Source organism: Rutilus rutilus (assembly GCF_951802725.1).
Source record: "Rutilus rutilus genome assembly, chromosome: 7".
In the NCBI taxonomy this organism is placed as follows: domain Eukaryota; kingdom Metazoa; phylum Chordata; class Actinopteri; order Cypriniformes; family Leuciscidae; genus Rutilus; species Rutilus rutilus.
The window spans coordinates 47,223,691-47,248,246 of record NC_140221.1 but is presented as its reverse complement, the minus strand read 5'-3'; the positions used below and the strand labels follow the sequence as shown (position 1 = coordinate 47,248,246).

General features: G+C 39.6%; 1 protein-coding gene across 1 annotated transcript; it reads left to right on the top strand.

Annotated features, from left to right (window-relative positions):
• Positions 1-525: 525 nt before the first annotated feature.
• LOC311294137 (cytosolic phospholipase A2 gamma-like) lies at positions 526-23,372 on the top strand. The gene is made up of 16 exons (XM_084414839.1): positions 526-587; positions 725-855; positions 1,036-1,061; positions 1,227-1,338; positions 7,000-7,142; positions 7,278-7,479; positions 7,872-7,974; positions 8,059-8,199; positions 13,144-13,209; positions 13,306-13,371; positions 14,141-14,272; positions 14,474-14,587; positions 19,913-19,990; positions 20,067-20,221; positions 22,083-22,248; positions 22,330-23,372. The coding sequence occupies exons 3-16, from the start codon at positions 1,036-1,038 to the stop codon at positions 22,491-22,493; spliced, it is 1,668 nt and encodes a 555-aa protein (XP_084270965.1). The 5' UTR covers positions 526-587; positions 725-855; the 3' UTR covers positions 22,494-23,372.
• Positions 23,373-24,556: the final 1,184 nt, after the last annotated feature.

Sequence of the window (24,556 nt, the reverse complement as noted above, 5' to 3'; positions counted from 1 at the left end):
ACAAAGAAAATTGGTGTCCTTAAAGGTTGGATTTTTCCCAATTTTTTTAATTAAGGCATTAAGTTCAATTTCCAAAAGATGATTTTTTATTCTTCTTTTTAGTCAACTTTAGCATGGGTGTCTAAACTTATGCATAGCACTGTATATATATATATATATATATATATATATATATATATATATATATATATATATATAAAGGGCTTTTTGCTTAGGTATTTAAGTTGTAATTTAATTGTATATGTTTCTGAATCATCAGGTTTGTGGTTTGAAAACGATCTGCTCCATATAGTTCAAACACATATTAGCTTTTACACTTCTATGCATTTATGCACTTCTACCAGAAAGACTCGGGAGATAAAATGATATAACAAGTGTAAATGTATTAATAGCTCAGCAAGCATAGTCTTTGGCGTAGGCCCCGTTCTTAGCAAGCAATGCGAGGGTAACGGAATCTGCAAATCCCGCCTGAAGATGAAGGCAGGGGCGCAGCCGACCCCCTGGAGGAAAAGGAAGGGACCATCTTGGAGGTGGTTGGGGAGGATGGAGGTAATTGGCACCGTCAGTATCTGCGAACTCAGACGGATGTAAGTACCATTCTTTTATACTGAGAGTGTTAACACATGATAGGTTAGAAGTGAGTTAATTAATGATGCGCTGATTGAGTCTTCCTGGCAGAACTTAACGCTAAGCTTACATTTCTATGCCCTTCTCTGGAGTTCAGGTTTTTTCACCTCCACCTCCCATGATGATATCTAGACCTTCAGAGTCCTATAAAAGAGCCTCTTCTGTCTGATCTGAGAGTCGACGGTGAATTGGTGAAGCCTCAGGATTTTACAAGACTATACAAGAACAGTGAGTATATGTTTTAAAGTTAGTTTTTAGTTTAAAGTTACCAACTTGCATTTAAAAAAACCGTGGCATAATAATGGACATAATTTTTACCAAAAGAACTGTCAAGATTTTCAAAAGATATTCGCTATTAGTTTTGGAATTATAGATTTAACTTTAATGTTTGATTTTTTTCTTTTATAGATGAGTGCATCAAAACCCCAGGAAAGGTAATTTTGCTCAGACCCCTATGATTAAATCTGTGCACTTCATTATATATAAGTACCGTATTGCATCACAATTAACGTCTACAAACTGGATAATTCTGACAATAACTTTTCTAAAATGTATGAAACGGCTGTGTAAATTCAGCACTGGTCTGTCTGTCGCTGCAGTGGTTCGGTGAGAATCGAACGCTCTCTGAATAAGAACGAGGAGGAGTTTGTCGCCAGAAGGAGAAAAGATGTTCTACAAAGCTTGAAGAAACTTGATATAGCCTGCAGTGAGGTAATATACTCTGTTTATCTGCCTGGATATTTATAAATGGTGTTTTAGCTGATGAAGGCAAGGCAAGGCTAGTTTATTTATATAGGACATTTCATACACTATGGCAATTCAAAGTGCTTTACATAGAAGAAATTTAAAAAATAATTATAAAATAAAAGGAATAATTAAAACAGTTTAGAAAAATAAAATAAATACAGTACAGTACAAACAGTGGGATGAACAGCAGCACAGTGCTCATTCAGTAAATGCATAGCTAAACAGAAGTGTTTTGAGTCTGGATTTGAATGTTATTACTGTAGGAGCACATCTGATCTCTTCTGGAAGCTGTTACAGCATAATAGCTAAAAGCGGACTCGCCATGCTTAGAGTGAACCCTTGGTATTTCTAGCTGATACAGTATGATCCTAATGATCTGAGTGATCTGTTGGGTTTGATTTCACTGAGCATATCTGCAATGTATTGAGGTCCTAGGCCATTGAATGATTTATATACCAGTAATAATATTTTAAAATCAATCCTAAATCTAACTGGGAGCCAGTGTAAAGACCTGAGGACTAGTGTGATGTGTTCATATGTTCTGGTTCTGTTCTGCTCAGAATCCTGGCGGCAGCGTTCTGTATGAGCTGCAACTGTCTTATGGTCTTTTTGGGAAGTCCAGTGAGGAGTCCATTACAATAATCCACCCTGCTGGTGATGAAAGCATGAACAAGTTTCTCTAAGTCTTGTCTGGAAACAAAGCATCTAATTCTTGGAAAATTTTTCAGATGATAGTATGCTGATTTAGTTATTGCTTTGACATGACTACTACTTATGCGTTCACCTTGAGAACTTCATCTTTGTTTCCAAATGCAATGACTTCAGTTTTGTCTTTGTTTAACTGAAGAAAGTTTTGACACATCCAACTGTTGACTTCATTAATGCATTGGCACAGGGAGTCAATGGGGCTGTAATCGTTAGGCGATAGGGCTAAGTAGAGCTGTGTGTCGTCTGCATAGCTGTGGTAAGCAATTTGGTTCTTTCTCATTATTTGGCTCATTGGGAGCATATACAGGTTGAACAGGAGTGGCGCAAGAATTGAGCCTTGAGGGACTCCGCATGTCATGGATGTCACACTCAGACTTATGGTCTCCTATACTCACATAATAATCTCTCCCATCTAAGTATGACCTGAACTATTTTAGGACTTTCCCAGAAAGCCCCACCCAGTTTTCCAGCCTGTCCAGAAGTATGTTATGATCGACAGTGTCAAATGCAGCACTGAGGTCGAGTAGCACCAGAACTGATAATTTGCCTGACACATCCACACACACACACACACACACACATACACACACACACACACACACACACACACACACACACACACACACACACACACACACGCAAAGCAATCCACAAATGCACGTGAGAGATCCACACAAAGCAATCCACAAATGCACGCGAGAGACTAGGCTTGTTTGAGATGAGCAAAATCTGCACAGAACCGATCACCAGTGATCAGCGTGAGATGCATGCCGGTTAGAAATGTGTCCGAGTGCGGTCCGCCTTGCTCTGATGTCATGCTGACGTACGTCAAAAATCTCTCGCGATCGCAAGTCGCACATGTCAGATTCTGCAGTCGAGCGCAGTTGCTCTCCACCGACTGCGCTGATCAAAAGCATGATGGGAAACGACTTGCTGACGACACAGCTTAATGCTCATTGATTTAAACAACTGTGATGTATTGTTTCTCTTTTAAAATGTTTGATTTTAAAACTCTAATATCATGTTTTATGTGTATATGTTATGTGTGAATATTCCCAAACTATCTGACAGTGCAATCTCTTTTGGTTATGCAATAAAAAATTTATACAAATTTTTTTTCTGTATTAAAGAAAAAATTATTGATAAAAATGTATTTGGAATGGAATTAAATAACAAGTACTTTGGGGGTCTTGTTCTTTTTTTTTATTTTCATATAAAAGCAACAGAACTTTCGAATTACATCCAGTTTATTAGCAACACTGTGCACGAGCATGAATCCCGTGAATCCCGCGATATCCATCTTTGATCTCGCAGGTGTCAGATCCACTACGAGAAGAGAGATCTGTCCGGCTTGCCTGGGCTTTTTTCACTCCTCCTCTCACTGCAGCCGCCTACTCTCGCAAACATTTCAGGCGAGGCAAGGCGCATCTCAAACAAGCCTCTGAGGAGGAGTGAAAAAAGCGCAGGCAAGCCGGACAGTTCTCTCTTCTCGTAGTGGATCTGACACCTGCAAGATCACCTCTCTCCAGGTGTTGGTGTGACAGCGAGTTCCAGCGAGTGCACATTCCCTGCTTATCTGTGCAGTGATTTGCCAGAGTGTGTGTGTGTTCATCTCCCTGGTCACTTCAACACTTGCGGAGAAATCTCCTTTCACAAAAGAGCATTGCACGCGGCATGTCTTTTTAAAGATGCCTCGCCCGTGCACTTCTGGTTGCGGTCTATACATTTCTGACTCTGATGGGCACAATCGCTGTCTTGTGTGTCTGGGTGTCGAGCACGCAAAAGCAGCGTTTGTGGATGAGTCATGTTCCCATTGCGGACAGCGCTCCTGGTTGCATTGGCCTCCATCAAGAGGGTAGGGGACCTGCAGGCATTTTCGGTTGACGAAGCGTGCCTGGAATTCGGACCGGCTAACTCTCACGTGATCCTGAGACCCTGGCCTGGATATGTGCCCAAGGTTCCCACCACACCCTTCCGAGACCAGGTGGTGAACCTGCAAGCGCTGCCCTTGGAGGAGGCAGACCCAGCCTTGGCACTGCTCTGTCCAGTACGCGCCCTCCGTGCTTACGTAGACAGAACGCAGTGTTTCAGGACCTCAGACCAGCTCTTTGTCTGTTATGGTGGGAAGCTGAAGGGAAAGGCTCTCTCCAAACAAAGGTTGTCTCACTGGATAGTGGACGCCATTGCTTTGGAATACCAGCAGCAAGGTCGACCATGCCCCCTTGGTGTGACGGCCCACTCCACTCGGAGTGTGGCATCCTCTTGGGTTCTAGCGCATGGCGCCTCGCTAACAGACATTTGCAGAGCTGCAGAGCTGCAGGCTGGGCGACACCCAACACATTCGCGAGATTCTACAATCTCCGAGTAGAGCCAGTTTCTTCTCATGTACTCACTTCAACTAGCCGGTACTAGATTCTGCTCAGGTGTCTTCGCTTGCTCGCCATTCCTCTCCACGGACGGGATAAGTGTGATATTCTCCTCAGGTGAGCCTGATAAGCCCTGAGTCTCCTCCAGCACTGACGACGTCAACGCCAGAGTTATGCCTCCGGCAGCTTTCACGCTTGGCTAGGTGCCTCCATGTGCATGGTTCCCCTCCGGGCGACCCCCACATGTGTATTCCACTGTAAGCCTCTCTGAGCATGTGTCTTTCCCTTGGCAAGCTACCTTGCCACCCCTGGGGTTGAAATATTCCACCTGCGGCTGGACACCCCAGTGACTCCATATGCAGACCCTCGGGGTCATATGTGTATTCCAAGTCCCCCCCTTCGGGTTGGGCATGATTGCATATTTCCTCTGAGATATGCTCCCCAGTGTACCTTGGTATTCCTGTGTTAAGTAGGAGTCCTTCGTCCGTGCCAGTCTCACAACAGGGAGCTCAGACTTACGCAGGGCACTGGAAGACAGTCGAGAGGTGGCGTGATTACACTGGGAACCCCATTCGTCGTCATCCGATGTAACTCGGAGTGACTACGAAAGGGAACGTCTCGGTTACGTATGTAACCCTCGTTCCCTGAGTAGGGAACGGAGACGTTACGTCTCCCTGCCACTTCCGCTGTACCGCTGGAACACCTGAGTTCAGTCTCGGCTCCTCAGCGAAGACATATCTGCATGTTGCCAGCACACTTCCTTATATACCCCCAGGGTGGGGCGGAGTTACTCTATGCAAATTCCGCAGACCCATGGCATTTCATTGCCATTGGCTCGTTTTATACACTCGAAGGTGATAGGCTTTCTAAGCGAAACCCCATTCGTCGTCATCCAACGTAACGTCTCCGTTCCCTACTCAGGGAACGAGGGTTACATACGTAACCGAGACGTTCTGTTGCTTTTATATGAAAATAAATAAAATAAAATGAACAAGACACCCAATTGACTTATTTAATTCCATTCCAAATACATGTTTATCAATATTTGTTTTCTTTAATAGAGACATAAAGGTTTTTATTTTTCATAAAAATTAAATTGCATAACCTAAAGAGATCACACTGTCAGATAGTTTGGGAATATTCACACATAACATATACACATAAAACATGATATTAGAGTTTTAAAATATTTTAAAAGAGAACAATACATCACAGTTGTTTAAACCAATGAGCATTAAGCTGAGTCGTCAGCAAGTCTTTTCCCATCATGCTTTTGATCAGCGCAGTCAGTGGAGAGCAACTGCGCTCGACTGCAGAATCCGAAAACCAAAACCCTTTTTTATTCTTCGACGTTAAATATAGCCTATTAAGAAAACCATTCAGATAACAGGAAAGCTTATTAAGAGTTAGATAATAAAAGTGGGGAAAAAGTATATTATTTCAACCAACTAAATAATGAGACTGGATGATATACTCAATTCAATATTTATTAGGCTGCAACCACAACACAAAAAACACTTTAAATGTAATGGTTCATTAATTGCCAAACATGTTTTTTCAATCTGTGTAAACAGTAATAGTTTTACCCAAAAAATTAAAGTTCTGTCACCATTTACTCACCCTTAAGTTGTTTAAAACCTGTATGAGTTTCCTTCTTCAGATGAACACAAATGAAGATATTTTGAAGAATGTCAGAAACCAGCCAGTTGTCATTGACTTGCATAGTATTATTTTTTTCTACTATGGAATTTAATGTGATCCGTTAACCGTTTGGTTTCTGACATTCTTCAAAATATCTTCAGTTGTGTTCATCTGAAGAAAGAAACTCATACAGGTTTGAAACAACTTAAGGGTGAGTAAATGGTGACACTGATGTCTGGTGGTGGTGTGTGTGTGTGTGTGTGTGGGTAGGAGACCAGTGTTTGCAATCCTTGTCAAAGCTGTATCTGGGATAGAAGATGCTACTGCGACAATATGTGAGTCTCAATCTGATGCCTCGCGTGCCTTTGGGTCTCGCTCCCTGTTTGTGCCATCGATTTGTAAGTCGATCGGCTTGTTTCTCTACCTGTCGAGGAGCACTAGTTTCATCGGACTCACCGGCTATATGCTGAGGGTGTCCATGACGAAGCTCTGTTGTGTGCTCCGTCTGGTTTGGTGGTCCCGTAAGTAACTTTGTTTCAAGAACCGCAATCCTTTGTAAAAGTCTGTGGCAGTTAGTGCAGCAAGTAGATTCTTGAACAAGAAAAGGCATTTTCTCTCTTATCTTTATGAATGTAGGCAGTTGTGTTTTCCTTTTCCGGAATGTAAGCTGGTCGGGTAAAAGAATTCTGCGTTTTTGTAGTAATCCAAACTTTGTTGTCTGAGCACTGTGCTGATTTGCTGAAGTTAAAATTATGTGATAAAAGGATATAAAATATAAAAATATAGAAGATAAAATATAAAAGCGATAGAGCAAAGAGCGGAGCAGTAAGCAAGAGCCTCCGAACAGTAGCTGAGCAGGAAGTGTTTCCTGCTGAACATCAATTGTTTGCTAAATCAATCTACGTTTCAGAACGAAGTGCCAAACATTGCATTACTGGGATCTGGAGGAGGAGAAAGAGCCATGGTGGGTTTGCTGGGATCCCTGGATCAACTCAAGAAAACAGGTCTTCTGGATTGTGTGCTTTATCTGAGCGGAGTCTCTGGATCCACCTGGTACACACACACACACACACACACACACACACACACACACACACACACACACACACACACACACACACACACACACACACACACACACACACTGGTTGTATGTCATAAATGAGAGCATATGTTGTTCCTTTGAAGGTGCATGGCCTCCTTATATCAGGAGCCAGACTGGTCCACCAAACTAGAGACTGTGAAAAACAAGATCGTCCAGAGACTCAGCGGTCCTGCAGTCAGCTGGGAAGAGGCTTATGACAAACTGAAGAAATATTACTATGAGAAAGACCAATTCAGCTTGACTGACTTCTGGGCAGCGATGTTCATTACAGGTTATGTGAAAGAGGTCTGTAACTATTCCAATTGCTAACACAATTTTGCAAACTAGGCTCTATATTGACTTCCATAGTAGGAAAAAATATATAGAAGTCAAGTCAAAAGTCTGAGACCATATTGAAAATCTGAGATTTATTAATGATTCCTAGTGTAACTATTGTAGGCCAATGAGAGCTGTGCGTGTGTAAACCTCACTCCCCTGATCTCAAGAGTAACAATAGAGACTGCGGTCTTTAGCTTTCCAGGCCGGAGACCCTGGATAGAATCAGAACGGGTAGCGAGAACCGGTTACACTAGCAGGTGTTTTTCACTTGAGCTTGATTGTGACTGAATAAATTGTCCCAGGTCTCTCCAACACCAACATGATAAATAAGAGCTGAAGATTTTTTTCTCTCTCTTCAGATAGACGAACACACACTCTCAGATTATTGGGACCAGAAGTGTAAAGACCCGTTTCCCGTCTACAAAGTGATTGACAAGCACGGCAAACAGAACAAAGATGCAGGTGTGTTTGTGTGTGTGTGTGAGTGAGAAAGACAGAGTTCATGTGTTTGTGTCAGCTGTTATATGGACGTGTTTCTGTCTGCAGACCCCTGGTTTGAGATCACTCCATTTGAAGCCGGTTATTCCCTCACTGGAGCGTTTGTGGAAACATCCAACTTTGGCAGCAAGTTTGAAAATGGCCGTAAGACCAAGAACCAGCCTCAGATTGACATGCTGTACCTGCAAGGTAACAAACTTTGTTACAGGAGAGTTTACTCAAGTAGCGTGGTGGTGGTAAATAGTTGACAAGTACTAAATCTTATAGTGGTAATTTAATATGACAAGCTGACCACGCCACCCCTTTTCAGAGAAAGGGGAAGTAACTACCCAATGGAAATAGGACACACAGATTTGTTACCTTGGAGGACAAAGAGACGTGGATATCAGTACAAAAAGAGTTTATTAAGTTCACATAAATAGATTAAACTCAGGTTACTACAAGGCAGAATGTCATTCCAACGAATAGTACAGCATTGTACGTCAACAACACACAAAATTAAGAAAATTAAGGCACTAAAGTGGCTGAGGCTTATCCGTAGCAGGGTAGGCTAGCTAGGTGTCTTAAACAAAAACCACACACACACACACACACACACACTGAGGTGTAAGCAGTTATAAGCAGCAAACAACACTCTGCGCTTTAAATACCACCACCACAAGGCAAGAAAAGCTGGCCTCCCAAATCCAATCCAAGGTCCGTCAGCCTAAAATAAACACAAAAAGACAATGAATACAATGAACAAATGATACTAAAACCAAATAATACTAACAGAATTCTCAGTTGTTGGTGATGCAAAACACTCACCACAAATGAGTACTGACTTGTAGACATTTAAAACAACAACAAAAAAACACACAAAAAAGAAAAATTCCAATAAACAAAACATACAGTGATAACGTAACGACTGAGTATATCTAAGGAAACAAATGCCAAAGTAAATAAAAACAAATTAGCACACACACAGCCGATAGTAATATGACTGAGGTGCAAGCCCACGTGCATGACTCATGGACAATGGTTTTAGCGTGGAAAACATACAGCAAAACACAACGAAACAGCAGCGCCATCTAAATGGCCTTTATGCAGAAAACGATCAGCCCAACGCCCACATTAAGACAGAGCATCCTCAAAAGATTCAAATACCCTGCTAAAATCATCAGACATCATTGGTTAGCTCAACTGAGCAAAATATTTAATTACAGGAATTACACCACTACAGGATGGAAGGCCAAAGTGTCACATCCATCAAAGCCTTGCCGCACCACTTCAGCTCTCGCTGGCCACCATACGCTGCCGCTGGCCAAGCTGCTTCGGCACTTCACACTATGGCTGTCCTCCAGGTGTTTCAGGCAAAACTCGGACATGAAGGAGGCTGACAGGGCAGCTTTCCTTGACTCCCCTATCTCCACCACCGGTCTGTTCGGCCCAACGGTCAAGGGTTTTGCGGAGCGCCATACAGAGGCTCAGAAAGCATCACAGGCTATGCGTCACTTCCTCCCAAAGCGTTCCAGCTCTGCTTCGAGCCACCACAAGAAGGCGCTGCCGCCTCAGCAGGTAAAAGCAGCGCCTCCGGTCTCTCAGCCCCGCCCAGTGGCTGAAGTCCGTCACTGCTCTCGCTCTGCAAAGCACCAGCAGTTCCCTGAGAGGCAGGGACCCCAAGCCTCACAAGCCTTCCTAGCCACAGGAAGGAAAAGAGAGAGTTTGAGTCCAGCCGAGGCCGGACCAATCTCCCAAAAGGACGACCTCATCGTGCGCTTTCTTAAAGGGCTACACCCTCCACTGCCCCCCTCTGTGCCTATCTGGGACCTCTCCATGGCCCTGGAAGCATTAAAGGGGGCCCCGTTTGAGCCGCTTCATTCGGTCTGCGGACCTGAAGCACCTCTCGCTCAAAACCTCTCTTTTACTGGCGCTCGCTTCAGTCAAGGGAGTGGACGATTTACACGTGCTATCAGTGAACGTTTCCTGCCTTGAGTTTGGGCCTAGCGACTCCAGAGCCGTCCTCAGACCAAGGCATGGTTATATTCCTAAAGTGCTCTCGACTCCGTTCAGAGCACAGGTTATTTCACTATCAGCTCTTTCCTCACCAGAGGATGAAAGAGACTCGAATTTACTCTCTCAGGCTCTCAGAGTTTTTCTGCAGAGTTCTGTCTCATTCAGACAGTCGGACCAGCTTTTCGTATGCTTTGGCGGCCGCACCAAGGGCCTCGCCGTCTCAAAGCAGAGATTATCGCGCTGGATAGTTGATGCTATCGCGCTGGCTTATTAGTCTAAGGGCCTTCATTGCCTCTTAGGCGTCAGAGTTCATTCCACAAGAGGCATGGCCTCGTCTTGGGCTTGGTCAAGTGGAATACCCATTTAAGATATCTGTGCGGCAGCCGGCTGGGCCTCGCCATCCACATTTATGAGGTTTTATAACCTGGAAGTTCCCCGCTTTGCAAGCAAGGGTTCTTTCAATACAAAATGTATAAGCACCAACCCCCTAAACCTTAGGCCCGATACATATCCGGGTTAAACTCGACTACGGTTCTCATATATATATATATACACATTATATATACATTATAAGAGTTTAGCCCTCATTAGGCCCATTCCTTGTTTTTCCCTATACGAAGCCTTTCACGGACTGGGTTTATAGCCTCAGGCATCTTGCCTCGGGCTACTGTATGGAGCGAAGTTAAGCACGCACAGCGTTCCCATAGCGTAAGCTAGCCTTACGCAATAGGAGAGACCTCTCAAAAGGAAACGTCTGGCTTACTAGCGTAACCTCGGTTTCCTGACATGAGGGAACGAGTATTGCGTAACCCTCCGTGCTCTGTGCTTTGATCAGGGGATCGCTTCAGTCAATTAAACCTGAGGTCCTTGGTGAAGAATGGGTGCTTTATAGCCTTAGGCCATGCCTATTCTGGTGGGCTCTGACGTGCCAGGGTGCGAACCGTACTCGCCGTTCATCTGTGTATGCTGTGCAGCTGCACTGCGTTTTAAAGATTTGGCTTTAATATTCTCGAGAAAAGGAGTTTTCCCATAGTGTAAGGAAGCCTCATGCAGTACTCGTTCCTTCATCACAAAGAACCAAGGTTACGTTACGTACCGAGACGATTTTATTATATAATCAGCAACCATGGATTCCAAAAGAAAACAAAACCGTTTGCTGAATTAGTTGAGCAGCGGACACATGTTAAAAAAGGCAAGTTCAGCCCAACATTAACCAGCGCTGACAAAGATGATGCCTGCTCTGTCCAAACGATACTGTTTGATTAACCGCTCGTCGTCAAACATTTCAAAAACATTCTTCCTCGCCTAAAAGATTTGCGCACGACTCTGTCTCCTCAGTACCTTCACAAGCCCCTGCTGGCAACTCCTAAGTGCTTCCCATACACAAAAGAAATATATTTGAAATATATTTTCAAAATATATTTTTGGAATATATGCAAATTTTTGAAATTGGCCCAATAAATATATTTTAGTTAAATATATGTAAATATATATTTTCATATATGTTTACATATATGTTCATATATGTTTTAACTTTTGCAAATTGTTTCATTCGGAATATATTTAGAAATTTAAAAAGTTAACATTTTCACAAACAAACAACACATTTTCAAGTTATTTTTTTAGATAGATCACTTCAGCCGTGGATGTGGGCATGGGAGAACAGTGCTCTACCACTTCCCCCTCCCACATTTTTCCTATTGGTTGGGGATCGAACCAGCAACCCTTCGGTTACAAGCCCAAAGCCCTAACCAGTAGGCCACGGCTGCCCCTTAACTGAAGTTGTCGGCCTAAAATGACAATTTTATGTAGGAAATAACACACAGAATGCAGAGTTTTTTCCCCTATTTTTACAGAATTGAATACAGTTATTTAATAGTGTGTCTATGCAGTGTTAGACACTGAGTTCTATCTATTGTTTAAAGGTCCTGTTCTTCGTGATCCCATTTTTCAAACTTTAGTTAGTATGTAATTTTGCTGTTAGAGCATAAATAATACCTGTAAAATTATAAAGCTCAAAGCTCAAAGGGAGATATTTTATTTAACAGAAGTCCCCTTTCAAAGCCTACAGCGAACGGCCGGTTTGGACTACATCCCTCTACTTCCTGCTTTAATGACGTCACTATAACAGTTTTTTGACTAACCTCCGCCCACAGGAATACACAAAATAAAGGGGCCGTGGTCTTATTGCGCTCACTGTTGTACTTCACTGTTGGAGTGTCACTGTTATACTTGCATCATAAATATTGTGCATATTTTCAATATTTAAATGACTTCAGGAAAGATGTCAATAAAACACAACAATAAATCTAATAATTGCACTTAGTGTTAGGTGCCACCTAATATGGCCTAATAGTCCTAGGAAAGCAACTATCTGTCATTTTACATTGAAATGTAAGTACAGTATTTATTATAGCTGTGTGTCATAATACTGTAGTGAAATATGGTAGCCTACTGTTGTGTATAGGGGAAAAGGTAGAGGAATTACTATGATCAAAATACATTTTTGACCCTTCTTTAGCAAGCTAAACATTTAATGACTATATATTTTGTCATATATTTTACATTACATGTTATAAATGTAAATATATTTCACACTTAACATCATAAATTTTTGTTATATTTAAGAATATATTTCAAAATGATAAATATAAGTGAACAACAATGCAAATATATTTCAATGTATTTGGAATATATGCCACATATATTTTTGACACTTTAAAATATATTTCAATATTTATTTTTTTCTGTATGGGTTGAGAGACCTCTCGAGCTGTCTTAAAGGTGCTCTAAGCGATGTCACACGTTTTTTTAAGCCAAAACATTTTTTGTCACATACAGCAAACATCTCCCTAAAGCCATCTCCGCTGGCTGCCTGTCCCCTGAACACACTGTAAAAAAAACGCGGTCTCTGCAGACACCCCAGGCTCCACAAATGGCTAAAAACAAAAACAAACTGGGCTAACCCGCACCACGAAACATAACAAACTGTTCCAGCCAATAACGACAAGAAGGATTTGGGGAGTTAGCTTAACAATAAGAGCTTAAATCAGACTGTTTGTATTATGCATTTTATTTAAAAAATTATACATTTTTGTTTATTGTGAACACTTTTAAGCTTAAATGTGTTTTCTGCAGCTCTGTGCGGCAGCGCTTTAGCAGATGGAGCCGAGATCCGTAAATTCCTCTGGGAAAAAATAAAAGGTGCAACTTCATTTGTTCTGAAGATTCAGTTCTGTCTAAAGCTGAGAGTCATTTGATTATCATGTGAACCTTAATTCTGTTTGATTCCCCCCCCAGAGTTCATACCTACATTTACATTAAAATCACAAACAGGATTAATGATGTGTTCGGAAATGATGGAAGGTAAAGCATTTATTACATCTTTTATTTATCGACAAGTTGATTTATCTTTTGTGGTATGGGTGGAAGATCATTCAGTGCTGTGGTTACGAAACTCTGGAATTCTCTTCCTCTCTCTCTTTATTAAACTTCTACTATACACAACTAAAAACCTATCTTTTCTTACAGTATTTCCAACCCTCCAACTGTATATAGTATATGTATATGTACTGTGTGATGCATACTAATGCTTAATGCTGTGTTTTTGTTATCTTCTTGTACAGCGACCTTGAGCTTGGGAAAGGCGCTTTTTAAATAAAACTTATTATTATTATCCTTATTGGTTACACTTTATTTTGATAGTCACCTTTAGACATTCTACTAACTATAAGTAACTTTCCAACTACATGTCAATTAACTGTCATTAGAGTATTAGTAGACTGTAGTGGACTGTCAGTAGACTATCAGGTAATGGTTAGGTGTTAGGGTTCGGGTTAGTAGAATAAGTTGACTTGTAGTTGCCATGTTACTTATAGTTAGTAGAATGTTTAAATTGGACTATCGAAATAAAGTGTTACCCTATTATTTTTTGTCTAATGATCTGTTCATGCTACCTGCTGTGGAATAAAAAGTTAAACTCTTTAATGATGAAAAATAAAAGTGAGCCATAATCATGATTGTCACCTTAAAACACCTGATATCTGAATGACAAAAATTTGGGGATGGAAAGCACTTGATATTCAAGACATTTTGCCCTGTGTTCATGTTTGTTCAAGGTGTGTTTTTTCTTCAGAAGAATCAGACTCCCCTCCCATAGACGAATGTTACCAGGATCTCATGGATCTCGTGGACATGAATCTCTCGGCTTTGAATGTCAACGAACCGACTGCTTACGATGAATGCATCAGAACAGGGCAGAGTGGCGGTAAGAATACACAAAAGTGTGCTGGAAAATGTATCTTTAATGGCCTTTTAGCAACATTTAAACAGTAAAACAACCTACAAACTAATTGATGAAACAGTATTATGCAAAAACATCAGTTTTGGCCAACAAAAACTGTAATTAACACAAGATACACAAACCTGCTTCAAATTAAAAGAACTCAATCATGTTCTCTTTTCACAGAGATCTCTGAAGGCGAACTTCCGGTCCTATTGAAGTTCAATATAATAGACATAAAACAACGCACTAAGGATGTGTTTGAAAAGTTGAATCGTTGCTTCAGTTTCGAGCATAAAGGTAGGTTGACCTGTCTTTACAATGTGTTGACTTGTATTGATATGTATTTTTGATTTTATAGCCAGATTAATGCATAAACCGAAATGTGCTTTACTCTAAGATTACATAAATCTTCCAATAGCACCATCTTAGTGAAAAACAAATATACTAAAATGTATTTGAAATATATTGTTTTGTGCTAAGTATACTAAAAATACATATATATATATATATTTATTTGCTTAATAAAAATACCCTGCAATTGTACTTTTGGAATGCCAAACTAGTATACTTAAAGTCTGCTAAACTCTGGAACAACTAATTTCGTACTTAATGCACTTTAACTGTGGGGAAATAGTGCTGAGGTCCGAGATATACTTAAGTATATTTGATTGTGCTAAAGTGGAACATTGACTTCTTACGTCATCCGCTCCGATTGGACCATCTTGAGTACCTGTCCTACCGAGTAGCCTACTGTCTATGGTACTGACAAGCATTAGCTAGCTTGCGACTATTTACACAGGGTTCTCAAGTCTCAAGGTGATGATACACAGGGCAACTTTTTCAGCAATGTTGCTGGGCAATCTTGCCGAGCGATTAATGCTTGGGCACTTTCCCATTGAAAATGGGCAATACATTTCTATCTGGATAATTTAGATCGGTCGTGGGGCCTGTGTCTCATCTGGTTGCCCGTTGACAGCAACATTGCCCAGCAACAAAAAATTGCCCTGTGTAACGTATCATCTTTACGCATTGGCCATGAGACACGAAATGATTTACTTTTAGCTTCTGACCAAGGCTGTATCTCAATACTAGTTTTACTTGATCTTAGTGCTGCGTTCGATACTATAGATCACACGATACTCTTAGATCGACTACAAAATTATACTGGTGTTCAAGGACAAGCATTAAGCTGGTTCAGATCATACTTATCTGACCGCTACCATTTTGTCTGTTTAAATGGAGAAAAATCGATCATAACTCCAGTAAACTATGGAGTGCCGCAGGGATCTGTGTTAGGCCCTCTGTTATTCTCAATATATATGATGCCACTTGGAAATATTATAAGGAAACATGGAATTAGTTTCCATTGTTATGCTGATGACACTCAAATATATATTTCATCACGGCCAGATGAAAACGCTAAATTATCCAAATTGACAGAGTGCGTTAAAGATATAAAAGATTGGATGACGCGCAATTTTCTTTTATTAAATCCAGACAAGACAGAGGTACTAATCATCGGTTCAAAAAACCGCCCACAAAACCTCTCACAATACAACTTTAATATAGTAGGATGTCCTGTTACTTTATCCTCTACAGTAAAAGACCTGGGTGTTATACTCGACTGCAACCTGTCTTTCGAAAATCATATTTCGTATGTTACAAAAACAGCCTTTTTCCACCTTAGAAACATTGCTAAGCTACGTAATATGCTATCAGTTTCTGATGCAGAAAAGTTAGTTCATGCGTTCATGACCTCGAGACTAGATTACTGTAATGCTTTATTAGCCGGTTGTCCTGCATCCTCAATAAACAAGCTACAGTTAGTCCAGAATGCCGCCGCTAGAGTTCTTACTAGATCAAGAAAATATGATCATATAACACCGATTTTATCATCACTGCATTGGTTACCTATAAAGTTCCGTATTAATTACAAGGTATTGCTGCTGACTTATAAAGCCCTAAACGGCTTAGCTCCAGTCTATTTAACGGATCTTCTATCGCCCTATAATCCATCGCGCTCTTTAAGATCACTAAATTCAAGGCTTTTGGTCATACCTAGGATATCCAGAACCACTAAAGGAGGGAGAGCATTTTCACATTTAGCTCCAAAACTCTGGAATAGCCTTCCTGATACTGTTCGTTGCTCAGACTCGCTCTCCCAGTTTAAAACTAGATTAAATTTGCATCTCTTCAGTCAGGCATTCATATAATATTTTCAATCTTACAATCCGGCCTCTACTTCATAAACGCCAGAGGAGAACTGGCCCCCGACTGAGCCTGGGTTCTCCCAAGGTTTTTTTTTTTCTCCATTAGGTCACCTGATGGAGTTTTTCGGTTCCTTGCCACTGTTGCCTTTGCCTTGCTCAGTTGGGGATATTTAATTTGATTTTATCAATCAATAAATTCCACTAGAAACAAACCTTGTTGTATTATTTTAATTTAATACTGTGAAGCTGCTTTGAGACAATCTGTATTGTGAAAAGCGCTATACAAATATACTTGACTTGACTTGACTTGACACGCAATTCAACCAGTTCACACGCTCACACGCCACACCGTGTATTTCTCACGCTGAAAAGGCAATGCCAACCAAGTTGTCCTGCAATCTTTATATATAACGTTGTATACGAGGCGCAGGCACACAAGGTGAAGTTTCCTGCCATCAGCACTTATCTCAGCCAGATTGCGTTCGTAACTAGGCAACATAGATGCGCGAACACACGGAAGTTGACGGAACATTCTCGGCCACCGTACGTTCGTTACTAGGTAACCAACAACATTGCGCGAACACACGTCGTGATGGAGAAGGTAAGTTGGAAGAAAGCTCGTCTAACATTTTTAGGCTAGAACATTTCATATATAACCCATCGTATACATTATTATTGATGCAGTCAAAAACTCTACAACTACTTTGCAACCAGGCCAGAAGCTTTGGCTCAGTTTGGCTAGCTTACCTTATCTGAAACTAAGGGAAATGTTAGTGGGTATGGGATTGGGAAGGAATGAAGATGCATTTTATTTTAAATTATATATTATACTGTATTAATAGTCTTTCTAGTTACATTAAGGCTAGATGTATTAAAGTAGAGTGCTCTGGGTAATATTTTATATCATGTCAAAACATACATTAATCATTGCCATTGCATTTGTATTTTTCAAAGATGTCAGGGAAAAAGCAAAAATATATTTTATCATTCTGGGCACCAAAGGGTAAGCCCCCTAAAAAGGTTGCCAGATTAGAGGAGGAGACAGTGGAAGAGGTGGTGGCAGAGACGGTGGAGAAGACATCAAGGTTTGTTTTTCCAAACTGTTTGGAGCAATTTGTTATATTTTTATAATTTTTGTATATTTGTAATTTTTAAATTTAACATTAAAGAGTATATTTGATGTGATGAATTGCTCTGTCATTTATCAGATTTACCAATTGTTATAGTTTCAATTTGTGCTGGTTAATTGTGAACACTGGGTAAAATTGGGGGGCGGGGCTCCATTAAGGCTCCTCCCATAACCGCATGTGATCTCACTCCAAGCTTTTGATAAAACTTGAGAACCCTGTTTACTGCTTTGTACGGATACAGTAAATGGCAAGAAAGACAACATTTCGCACCTCGACTGCCATTAAAAGAAACGCTACTTTCAAAAAATAATATTGTTAGGGTGTGATCCCTACGCGATACCTGATGCGTACTTCCAGCCTCTGTCCGCTGCTACGGAACTACCAATCCTGGCATTCAATGATATTATATGCTGATCTGACAATTTTAATTGTGTATTTAAATGGTCCAGGGGCAGAACTTTTGCCAACTTCTAATCCGCACTCATATAGTTTTTTTTTTCATCAAAATGGATTATGTTTATCAGTGGTTGTATATCAGGCAGGGACACGTTTGTGTGCAGTTTGTTTTGTAATTTCACCGGAACGAATAGAGAGTCTCTCCACATTTAAGCGCGCGTCCGAGTGAACCCATACAGAAAAAAAAAAAAGTAAATATATATTTTAAAGTGTCAAAAATATATGTGGCATATATTCCAAATACATTGAAATATATTTGCATTGTTGTTCACTTATATTTATCATTTTGAAATATATTCTGAAATATAACAAAAATATATGATGTTAAGTGTGAAATATATTTACATTTATAACATGTAATGTAAAATATATGACAAAATATATGGTCATAAAATGTTTAGCTTGCTAAAGAAGGGTCAAAAATGTATTTTGATCATAGTAATTCCTCTACCTTTTCCCCTATACACAACAGTAGGCTACCATATTTCACTACTGTATTATGACACACAGCTATAATAAATACTGTACTTACATTTAAATGACTGCGATGTAAAATGACAGATAGTTGAAAAATATATTGAAAATGTGTTGTTTGTTTGTGAAAATGTTAACTTTTTAAGTTTCAAAATATATTTCAAATGAAACAATTTGCAAAAGTTATAACATATATGAACATATATGTTGTTAGTAAATTGACATAAATATATTCACATATTTAACAAATATATTAAAAAATATATTTACATATATTTAACAAAAATATATTTATTGGGCCAATTTCGAATATTTGCATATATTCCAAAAATATATTACAAATATATTTCTTTTGTGTATGGGTATATTTTTGATCATCATTCGGACCTGGTCCGAAACAGCAGACTTGTAGGCTATTAATAGTGGATAGGCTACATACAAGCAGATGACAAATACGTGATAACCGTAATTAAACGAAACTATACCTGTTCCATCTCCATACAGCACTCTCACTCTGTAGGCATTGTTGTCCGACTCCGGGTCGGGGACTGAGAGTTTCTGATATTATCATCATTCCGTGAGATGAAATTTTCCTGAGACTGAGCGCGAGCTCATGTAGCTCCGCCCCCTGTGCCGGCAGCAGCGGCTTATTTACATTAAAGGGCACACACTAAAACAGCGCGTTTTTCTGAGCACCAAAAAGTGACAATTTAAACATGCTGTAAAAAATCATCTGTTGGGTATTTTGAGCTAAAACTTCACATGCACACTCTGGGGGCATCAGAGACTTATTTTACATCTTGTGAAAAGGGGCATAAATAGGTCCCCTTTAACAAACATACTAAATGAATGCTCTGCTAGTTAACTGGAGATGTTTTGTTTATTTGTATTGGTACATTCGTGCCGTGAGATATATCAAAAGTGGTGGGGACATGTCCCACCCGCAAATTACGGCGTCTTGTTTCGTCCTGAGGTAGCCTGTAAAAGGATATTTTGGGGTCTCCTTTTTGTTGTTGCACCCCACCGCACAACATATTGAATGCATGGCTAGCTAGTTCCTTTGCGACTGATGTAAATCAGGTCCTCAAGATGGCGGCAGACAAGTTTTAGAAGTGAGTGACATCAGTGAGGAGACATTGGTGACATCTGATATTCATCCATAGGGCAACAAAACCATTTTTTACAGACTGATGCCACAGAAGAACCTTTAGACATCCAATGATGTACTTTAAATCTGAAGAATCTATCATGAAACATGTCTACTAATATGTCAACTAAAAACATATACAGAATATAAAACAGTATCAGAACCATTTACTAAATTTGAGAACCACTGCAAATTTGTTTTACAGATCTTTGGAAGAGTATTTTTAATTGCATGGACCAGTGGCTCTGGGGCAGGGAATATGACTTTCTTCACAAGATGAAAGGTGAGAACAGAAACTCATAGACAGATGCTAACTGGAAATTCATTGTGAATAATATAATAATGCTGCGATCTCTCAGATGCAGCATTGCCCTCCGCTCTTCATGAAAGTGAGACGAGAGACTTTGAAGACGCTGGACTGTTGCTCAACTCCCCCTATTTCCCAGTGCTGAGAAAAGAGAGACACATCGACCTCATCATTTCACTGGATTTCAGTGACGGTGATCCTTTAACGGTATTATACGCACAGAGAATTCACTCTTAGAAGTTCATTTAAAGGTGGGGTATGTGATTCTCTTTTTTGTCCATTTTTTTCAAAATCACTTGAAATCCTATTCCTAACCCCACTTACAGCCACTGAGTTAGAAGCACTGAAATGAAAATTAAGCAATTTAATCATCTGTGGAATGGGCAGGACTCGAAAAACTCCAGCCAATCATTTCCAAGACCACCTAGAATTATTGGACAGTAAGTTCGTCAATCAAACAGTCGTACCATACCATACTTCTGTTCAGCAGAAGAAAGAAATTCATAAAGGATTGAAACAACATGAGGGTGAGTATATGATGACAGAACTTTCATTTTAAAGTGGAGTATCCCTTTAAAGAAAGAAATCCCCTAGAAATCATCATTTACTCCCTCTCATGTCGTTCCAAACCCGTGACTTGTTTCTTCAACAGCAGATTTTTGACATTCATAGTGACAGAGTTCAGACTAATCTAAAATAAACACATTAACAGATCATTTCAAATGCTGTATGTCAAAAAACAAGAAAGAAGCATTCTCATTTATCTCAGAGGGGGTTTCTCATCTTGACGATTTTGGTGGATACTTTTAACCCTTTTAATCAAACAATAATGCCCATACACAAAATAAATATATTTGAAATATTTTCACAATATATTTGGAATATTTTTTGGAATATATGCAAATATTCGAAATTGGCCAAATAAATATATTTTAGTTAAATATATGTAAATATATGTTTGATTTTTTGTCAATATATTTACTAACAATATATATGTTCATATATGTTTTAACTTTTGCAAATATATTTTGAAATTTAAAAAGTTAACATTTTCACAAACAAACAACACATTTTCAATTTATTTTTTACATTTTTATTTATTTCATTTTAAATCTGAGTTCAGCTATTTTTGAGTTTTTACAGAATTGAATACAGTTATTTAATAGTGTGTCTATGCAGTGTTAGACACTGAGTTCTATCAATTGTTTAAAGGTCCTGTTCTTCGTGATCCCATTTTTCAAACTTTAGTTAGTATGTAATGTTGCTGTTAGAGCATAAATAATACCTGTAAAATTATAAAGCTCAAAGTTCAATGCCAAGCGAGATATTTTATTTAACAGAAGTCCCCTTTCAAAGCCTACAGCGAACGGCCGGTTTGGACTACATCCCTCTACTTCCTGCTTTAATGACGTCACTAGAACAGTTTTTTGACTAACCTCCGCCCACAGGAATACACAAAATAAAGGGGCCGTGGTCTTATTGCGCTCACTGTTGTACTTCACTGTTGGAGAGTCACTGTTATACTTGCATCATAAATATTGTGCATATTTTCAATATTTAAATGACTTCAGGAAAGATGTCAATAAAACACAAAAATAAATCTAATAATTGCACTTAGTGTTAGGTGCCACCTAATATGGCCTAATAGTCCTAGGAAAGCAACTATCTGTCATTTTACATTGAAATGTAAGTACTGTATTTATTATAGCTGTGTGTCATAATACAGTAGTGAAATATGGTAGCCAACTGTTGTGTATAGGGGAAAAGGTAGAGGAATTACTATGATCAAAATACATTTTCGACCCTTCTTTAGCAAGCTAAACATTTTATGACCATATATTTTGTCATATATTTTACATTACATGTTATAAATGTAAATATATTTCACACTTAACATCATATATTTTTGTTATATTTAAGAATATATTTCAAAATGATAAATATAAGTGAACAACAATGCAAAAATATTTCAATGTATTTGGAATATATGCCACATATATTTTTGACACTTTAAAATATATATAAAAAAATAAAAATTCTCTATGGGTGTGCTGTTTTTCTACTGCAGACAGTGAAGACAACTGCTGAGACGTGCGGGGAACTAAACATCCCTTTCCCTGAGGTCAACATTCCCAATGGACACTCAGAGGAACCGATGGACTTCTATGTGTTGAAAGGCCAAAACGCTCCAACCGTGATCCACATCCCTCTCTTTAATGTGGTCAACTGTGGAGGCAAGTTATGATCTTACAATGTCCTGAATAAAACTGAGATATCAACTGTGTTCTGATTTAAGTGTGTTAATGTTTCATCAGGTAAACTTGAGGAGTGGAGGAAAAAATATAAGACCTTTCAAGGTCCTTACAGCGCTGAGATGATCACTGATCTTATGGAGGTCGCTGGAAAAAACATCACAAACAACAAAGACAATTTGCTGGAGCAGATTCGTGACGCCATAAAAAAAACAAAAGATGAATAATAAATGAAGTTTCATGTAACAAAGTTCGGGAGGAGCACGTTCAGGTAATCAACCAATCAGCACAAGAGGAAGCTGGTATAAATAAGCCTTTCCTCACCTTCTGTCTCACGACAAGTTTCTCAGCATCCCTCCACCACCCCATCACCTCACACTCGGCTGGGTCTACCCCAGTATAAGGGGGGAGTACTCTGGGTTCGGGCCAAATTCCGAGCTCGGAGCCCTCCCCTGAACAGCAAGCCAAATACGCATAAATACTACATCAGATTTCATGTACGTGTGAACTCGTTAAAATATCAGTGGTGTGCTTAGTGGTATAGTGTTTTTTTCTGTTTAATGTTAAATAGTTTTTGCATGTTTCAGTCTGTTCATATGAACAGCTGATCATTAAAGGTGCTGTATGTAACTTTTTCACTCTACTAAAGCATAAAAATACCATAATATGTTTGCAGATATTTGGGAAACATGCTAAGTTCACATACTTGTTTCTCTGAAAAACACTTCCACAGCCAGTTATTTTACTTTGAAATGTGCGTTTCCAGGCTGGAATGTTTCTTTTTGTTTTGGTCTGTGATACTGCACGTTGCCAATTTGCCAATTTTCATTGTCCATTGCGCTCGTTCCTGTTGCGCGTGCTCAAACTGGCAACCCGAGTGAGCGCCGTCCAGTCTGAGGAGCAGGAGGCGGGAGAAACCACGATCTCCGATATTTTGAATAATACTGCAGTACCTATTTCGACCACTAGTAGTCATTCTTACATACTGCACCTTTAATAATCAAATCAACTATAACACAGACTGATTTACAACTATGATTGCTGATTAAAATACTGTATTACTTTGCTTCTGTTAAAATTAATTAATAAATCATTCTCTACAGATATGGTTTTGTCCTGGTCATTTGATATCAAACAGCACAAATGCTCATTATTATGAAACTGATAGTTGTGGTCCTGGATGCTGATTGGGCAATCCAGAGTTCCAGTGTACAATCTCATAACTCTTTATAATTTTCTCTCTCCGAGAGAGAGAGAGAGAGAGAGAGAGAGGGAGAGAGAGAGAGAGATAATAAACCGGTCGCACCGCCCCACTGGCTCACCCCATTGGCTAAATCAATGATGTCATGTCCCAGTCAGATGTTCAAACAAAAAGACTGGAATATGGCTTGATGCTACCACTGGTGCATGAATTAGAAATAATAATAATAATAATAATAATTAAAAACTAGAAATAAAAATACAGTGGGGCAAAAAAACAACAACAACAACACTTTATTTAAGGGTCCGTAGTTAACAAGTAGCTATGCAGGAAGTAATAGGTAGTACTGCATTAACACCGAACTTAAAGGGGCGGTTGATTATGATTTCACTTGTCTAACTTTAGTTAGTGTGTAATGTTGCTGTTTGAGCATAAACAACATCTGCAAAGTTACAACGCTCAAAGTTCAAAGCAAAGGGAGATATTTGCTTTTAAAGAAAAGGACTACACTCCCAGGTTAGTGACATCACTAACCCTAGAATTTACATAAACCCCGCCCCCGGGAACACGCAGTCCATGTTGAGAAGAGGAAAAGTTGTTGTATAAGAGTACATTTGTGAGTCAGCTCAAACTTTAGCGTCCATCTTTTCACATGCAATAGAAAGTCACTCTGTGTGCATCTCACAACAGTTCCTATATGAGCGATTTATAGATTTATCATGACAGAATATCTTAATTGAAGATAGTTAACTCCACATCAGCAACATAAATTCATCAACTAACCATTCAGAGACGTCCTGTTGCATTCTACATGTGGTCACGTCTTCTTGAGTCTCTCCATCTTTGTCTGACTCCGTTTTAACATTAAAGGCAGAACAGTTTCTGTCATTTTAGTGTGTCTGCATGAGGTTATATCAGCTGCTAACACACGAGCTCTTGAAACCCCGCCCTCTGCAGCAGCTCATTTGCATTTAAAGGGCCAGGAACAAAACGGCGCGTTTTTGCAAACCCTCAAAAAGTGACAACTTTAACATGTTATATAAAACTATCTGTGGGGTATTTTGCGCTAAAACTTCACACACACACTCT